The 5,552-nt window shown below is 36.7% G+C and overlaps 2 protein-coding genes across 2 annotated transcripts; both read right to left on the bottom strand.

Moving 5' to 3' along the window:
• Positions 1-3,737, bottom strand: LOC113288689 (transcription factor TFIIIB component B''-like). The gene is made up of 10 exons (XM_026537807.1): positions 3,564-3,737; positions 3,424-3,469; positions 3,068-3,228; positions 2,590-2,896; positions 2,374-2,474; positions 2,194-2,237; positions 1,157-1,319; positions 871-1,015; positions 504-640; positions 1-410 (listed from the first exon to the last, which is right to left on the bottom strand). The coding sequence occupies exons 1-10, from the start codon at positions 3,588-3,590 to the stop codon at positions 225-227; spliced, it is 1,317 nt and encodes a 438-aa protein (XP_026393592.1). The 5' UTR covers positions 3,591-3,737; the 3' UTR covers positions 1-224.
• Positions 3,738-3,740: 3 nt separating this feature from the next.
• LOC113288690 lies at positions 3,741-5,263 on the bottom strand. The gene is made up of 6 exons (XM_026537808.1): positions 5,063-5,263; positions 4,663-4,873; positions 4,459-4,563; positions 4,128-4,357; positions 3,980-4,036; positions 3,741-3,882 (listed from the first exon to the last, which is right to left on the bottom strand). Exons 2-6 carry the CDS (start codon positions 4,703-4,705, stop codon positions 3,871-3,873), a joined length of 447 nt encoding a protein of 148 aa, XP_026393593.1. The 5' UTR covers positions 4,706-4,873; positions 5,063-5,263; the 3' UTR covers positions 3,741-3,870.
• Positions 5,264-5,552: the final 289 nt, after the last annotated feature.

The following is a 5,552-nucleotide window of genomic DNA, read 5'->3' on the forward strand; positions in this document are numbered from 1 at the left end:
GTGAGAAACAGCAAATATTCCGAAGAATAACAGAATTATGTCAGGATATATACATACAATATCAAGCTAAGAATTACCAGTTGTAGCTTGATGGTAACAATTTCATACTAGGGGCGTGGACACCTGGACTCAAATCCCAGCAGCGACAACAAATCAACCATTTTTTTGTGTAATGGAGACATGATAATCATATGCAGAATGCTTCAATAAATCATCTACTTATATTAGATATCACTTTTGTACTCACTCCAAATATCATAGACATCTCCTTCACTTTCTTGATGAGATTTAGCAGGGCTGTGACCTTGATGATTCATAATAGCCACCTGCTCTGCTTCCATCATACCTTCGCCCACTTCTTCCTCCTCAAAGTTTGTTTCGTTTTCATCAGGCTTCTTCGATACTTCTTCCTGTGGGAGGAAACAGCATAAAAACAATCTCCATTACTTATTCTTTAGCTTTTTTCTATTTCATTTTAAAAAGAAGATATGAATGAGACATACATTTGTGTTAGGAGTGATCTCCACTTCCTCGCCTGTGATGCCAACTGACTCATTATCTCTGTCAGAATCATGCTCTGCCTCTGCATCAGCTGCAGATTTTTGTAGCCTCTCAATAACCAGCTCAAAATGAGAATGATCTGCAAGAGATAAAGTATTACAAAATGGTTCCCAAGCATTTTCTACTTTCCCTTGCAATCATATCTTTTCATTTCAACTAATATAGTGTTATTTGGATCACTCACATTAGAAGCTATCGAAACCTCATTGCACATAAATATATATTATTCTTATACCCGCGTCACAATTTGGATATCATAATCAAACCCTTTTAAAAGAATGTGAAATACTTCCAAATGTTTCAACTTACTCTTGGAGCGATTAGTCAAAGCATCAAAAAGCCTCTTAGGATGTTGCTGTTCTTCCTTTTTATATTTCGACTTAACCTGAGCTCGTGCTCGTCCAGGAAATAGTTGTTGGATCAATGTAAAATCTGTCCCAAACTGCTGAATGCCCTGAAAAGAACAAGCGCAACCAAATAGGAAGATTTCACATCACTTCCTTGGGGTTACACACACATATCATGGCTACAAATAGCATACGACTTAAATTGGGCTGCAAAGCAACAACATCTCGTAGAATAAAGTTAAGCTTACCTCATAAAACAAATCAGTATCCTGTTTCGACCAACGTTCAGTCGATGTCTTATTCATGAATGTATGGTAGTTGAGTTTAGGTTGAACAAAACGTTCTGCTTGATCTTCTTCGTAAGCAAAGGGGACTTCTTCCTCAAAATGAGTATCTTGAGTAAAAGTAGTACTGAAAAAATAAACTTAAAATCCAGTTAGAGTATACTCAAAATCTGCTTCAAAACTGTGCTTTCAGTCTGAAAATAACATTTGTCAATATCAAAAGGACTAAATGATTGTCAACGAGTTTAGTTTCGATAATACCAGCAAATTTATTTTGAGAATCTTCATTCTCAAATTACTTACGCAACAAGGGACTATTAGCAGGGTAACTCAACTTACAAGAAACACTAAAATCTACTTACAAAAGGATGGAATAATTTAAGGAAATCGTTATCCATGTATACGGGCCAGTTGTTGCATATGCTATTGCATTTAAGAAGATACTATTAGAAAAAACCATGCCTGTAATGAAACAAGGTAATAAATCTAACAGGAAAGAGAAACAGACATAAAAACAGCAGTCAGTTCTAAATGATATCATTAACCAAAAACTGGGTAACAGACACAAGAATGTCAACCTCATAACAGAATGAAACATTGTACCAGCTAATTCACAAAATTGAACAATTATTGGATATCACAATCATATCAGTGGAAATTCTTGCCTAAATCACATCTGTTGAATTATTATTGGCAATCTTCATAATTGCTTCTGACACAAGATTTGTTCTTACTTTCTGTTCAATACAGCAGAACTAACAGTGTATTATTTAAACCGGGGACAAAGTTTGGAGTCAAACTAATGATTCGGTTCAGCCGAAAAGCTACTTATCAGGATACACTTCATTTCTAGGAAATCATTTGATCAGCAAAATAGCATGGCAATCTTTGCAACTTAAAAAAAATGTTGCATAAGATAAAGCCACAGATAAATGGAAAATGATGACACCTATGGCAAATTTAAAGCTCAGCCACAAGTCTATCTGGGGATTTGTTAATACCTTTGATACGGGGAGGAATTATTTGCTGCATTTGGATCCGCAACCTGCAAATAACAAAATTCAGCATAACTAAACAACGATGTTCGACTCTGAAGTATAAAAACTAGTTCCAGAAGACAATGCTTTTGCAAACATCAGCACGTATCATTCAAATCGAACATAGAGGAAGGTGATGCATACCAGTAATCGTTCCTTGGCTTCTGCAAGCAGGATTAGGTCCTTCAGCATCAACTTACGAGGATTAATTTCATCCTCCGGGGTTTCAAGCAAAACCTTGTCCACTTAAAATGTAAGAAAAAAGTTGAAGGTCAGACAAGAAAACCCAAAATAACCGAGGGAGAACTAAGACGACCAAAAGTTTAAGAACCTCATTAGCAAACAAAAATTTTGAGGTACCTCTTCTCTTATTTCTTCGGGTAGAATGAGAGAACTTTTTCTTGGGTGGTTCCTTGTTTAAGGTCTCTGATCCTTCGGCTGCTTTCCTACGTCCACTACCTGTCAGCTTCTCTGAAGTTTGACATGTGTTTTTCAAGTTGGGTGTATCTTTGCCATTGAATGATTCGTCATTATCATCATTTTCATTCACCGTGAAATCCTCTGCTGTCCCATCAGTAGCAACAAGAGGAACCACCTTATTTCTAAGCTGCCTTGAAGATCTACCGATTTCAATTTCCTTGCTAGCGGCTAAAATAGGTTGATCGTCCTAGATTTTCAAAGAAAGACCATCAACAGAATATTTTTTTACTATGTATTTCTACTTGGATAGTCTGAGAGATAATAATACACAAACCAAGTAGTAACTCTGAATCTTGGTTCCATGGGTATAACTAATGTGCAATAAAATCATCACGAGCCACAGGATTAAATATGTTACCTCTGTTCTAGAGATCATGTGCCCAGCCTGTGAAACCCCAAAATCTTCATGAGTGACAACATTCGGAAAAGATATTTCAGCACGATGTTCCAAGTCTTTCGTTGCAAGAGTCAAATCCTCTTCCAAAGATTCGTTTACCGGACGAACCAAGTGGACATTCCCTGGAAAAAGGGAACACATTTCAGCATAAGAAATCATACAATAACATGGACCTTGGGCTTGGGTTATGAATCCTTCTCAAAAACAATATCCAAACAGCTTTACAATGCAAACAGAAATAAATTAAAGTGGGTGTGTGACTTATACATTGTGAAAGGAAGGTTGAATCTATGAGGTGGGGAGAATTTGGAACATACCCATATCAGGGGTAACCTCAGAAGTAAAATTATCAAAAGCCTCCACCTGAAAGCATGCAACAACATAGTAAATTTTATATGCAGATAGATGAAACACATTCAAATTTTACAATTATCAAAAAAAAAAAAAATTAGTTCACCTCTTTCTCCAGCCTCCTGTCATCCATCCATGAAACTCTATCTCCATGGTTATCTGGAGAAGCAGCCACTCTACTGTTAAAGACAACTTGGGGAACTACAAGAAAATCTGGGTTATTGTTCACAGATGGAGAGAGGAAGCAGTGGGAGCTGAGGCGGTAGATGCAAGTCCTTCCGAGATCGTATAATCTTGATGACTTGGAGTATCCCGACACGAAATGGAACAAGCTGCTTCACTAATGATGGGCCGTGTTGCAGGATGCTCATTTCTCGGTTGAGCATTGATTATCATCTTAGGCTGGAATTTTCTCATTGTACTCGCTGCAGATAAGTAACATCAGATATTAAGTGCCACGAAGAAATGTTAACTTGTAAGTTTCAAACTTGAAATTTCAGAGTGGAAACGTTTATTACTTACCATTTGAAATGGCAGACTGAGAAAGAGTATCAAGTGATTCCAACTCAGAGAAAATATCTGCAGTCTAAAAAGCACTAAATTACTAAAACAAAAGTATAAACTTGGGCAGATAAATAAACTGGAAAATAAAATAATATGGACTATTCACCTCTCCTCTTGATCTTTCAAAACCAGCCTGATTATCACTATGAATGTCCAAGGTATTTGTATTCCCTGGAAACGTAGGGTCTATAGCAATTTCATCCTTTCTGGTAGCAAGCTGTGTAGAGACATCAACTAGTCCGGAGATTTTGCTACCAGCAGACACTGAACACTCTTGTTGCAAAGCTTCTGTACTGCTTAAAGCGTGTCGTAGTTGTGGCGTTCCACTGAGTGCATCTACAAAAGACAGCATAGAGTTTACCAATGCAATCTCTACAGGAAAATCCAAACAAGAAACAAATTTCTAAGTGTGCCTGTGTGCTTAGGATCTGTTATACCTGGCTTGTCCTTTATGGCCTCACATTGACCAGACGCTGACAGTGTAGCCACTTTCACATTACTTTTAGGTCTAGCCTTAGGTTGAAACTTGACCCTAGCCCGAGCTACAACAAAATGATATGTTTATTAACTTATATCAACACATTCCAGAACTAGAAGAGTAGAAGTCATTCACTTAGAAACCAAAATCTACATTTACTCACAATTCACAACAACCGGTTCAGATAGAAGATCATCAAGATCCATTTCAGAAACAAAACTCTCCTCTTGAAACCAGTAAAAAGTACCAATTCGAATCCACTTCTTTGGATTTTCTTTCCTTTCCTCTAGTTATCGTTATGATAACGGTGAAGTGCTATAATATTTATAAATCAAATGAACCTCTACGTATACCATTGGTGATGAATTAGAGACCTGAAAACAAAAGTTACAGCAATAAATTTAGAATCTGTATAATTTAATTCATTTAGTGAGTAATAAGATGTGAGTTTCAGGTGTTAACTAATTTAGGTCCAAAAGGAAAACAAAAAACTCAAAAAAACTATATTGATTAACAAATTATTCGTCTGATTATATTCTAATTTCAGGGGGATATGGATGTACCTGAAGAGCTTTGAAGATTGCAGAGACAGGTACGGAGTTGTTTTTTACCATCGATAAATTTGAGAGTTCTCGTTTACAGTGTTTAGGTTTGAAGGTTTTGTGGTGAGAAAAGGAAAGGAGGAACTGATAGTGATGATGAGATGGAGAGAAAGGGTTCGTCAGGAGGGAGGAGGGAATATGAAGAGGAAAGGGAGAAATCGGATAAAGGAGGGGATTCCAAGAAAATAAGCCATGGAGCCCAAATTTATACTTGGGCCTGGGTATTTAAGGCCAATATCCCAATGGAAGAATGATTTATTTTTCTGGGACGATGGTTTTTTTTTTTTTTTTTCTTGGACCGTGATGTTATTTTGGGTAAGATCTTTTAAAGTAAATCCAAGCCACCCCTTATCCAAATATTCATGTTAGTACTAAAATTATCCTTCCTAATTAAGTTTTATGATGATTAGTCAACGTAATTACTAGTTAGTATGGTGATTGGTTGAACAAT

This window comes from Papaver somniferum, chromosome 6 (assembly GCF_003573695.1).
Source record: "Papaver somniferum cultivar HN1 chromosome 6, ASM357369v1, whole genome shotgun sequence".
NCBI classification, from domain to species: Eukaryota; Viridiplantae; Streptophyta; class Magnoliopsida; order Ranunculales; family Papaveraceae; genus Papaver; species Papaver somniferum.

Coding starts and splice junctions, on each gene's coding strand:
- LOC113288690 (XM_026537808.1), bottom strand. CDS start 4,705: ATGGATCTTGATGATCTTCTATCTGAACCGGTTGTTGTGAATT. Junction 4,564..4,662: donor TGAACCGGTTGTTGTGAATT/GTGAGTAAATGT, acceptor ATTTTGTTGTAG/CTCGGGCTAGGGTCAAGTTT. Junction 4,037..4,127: donor TTGAAAGATCAAGAGGAGAG/GTGAATAGTCCA, acceptor TTTAGACTGCAG/ATATTTTCTCTGAGTTGGAA.
- LOC113288689 (XM_026537807.1), bottom strand. CDS start 3,590: ATGGATGACAGGAGGCTGGAGAAAGAG. Junction 2,897..3,067: donor ACATGATCTCTAGAACAGAG/GTAACATATTTA, acceptor TTGAAAATCTAG/GACGATCAACCTATTTTAGC. Junction 641..870: donor TTTGACTAATCGCTCCAAGA/GTAAGTTGAAAC, acceptor TATCTCTTGCAG/ATCATTCTCATTTTGAGCTG.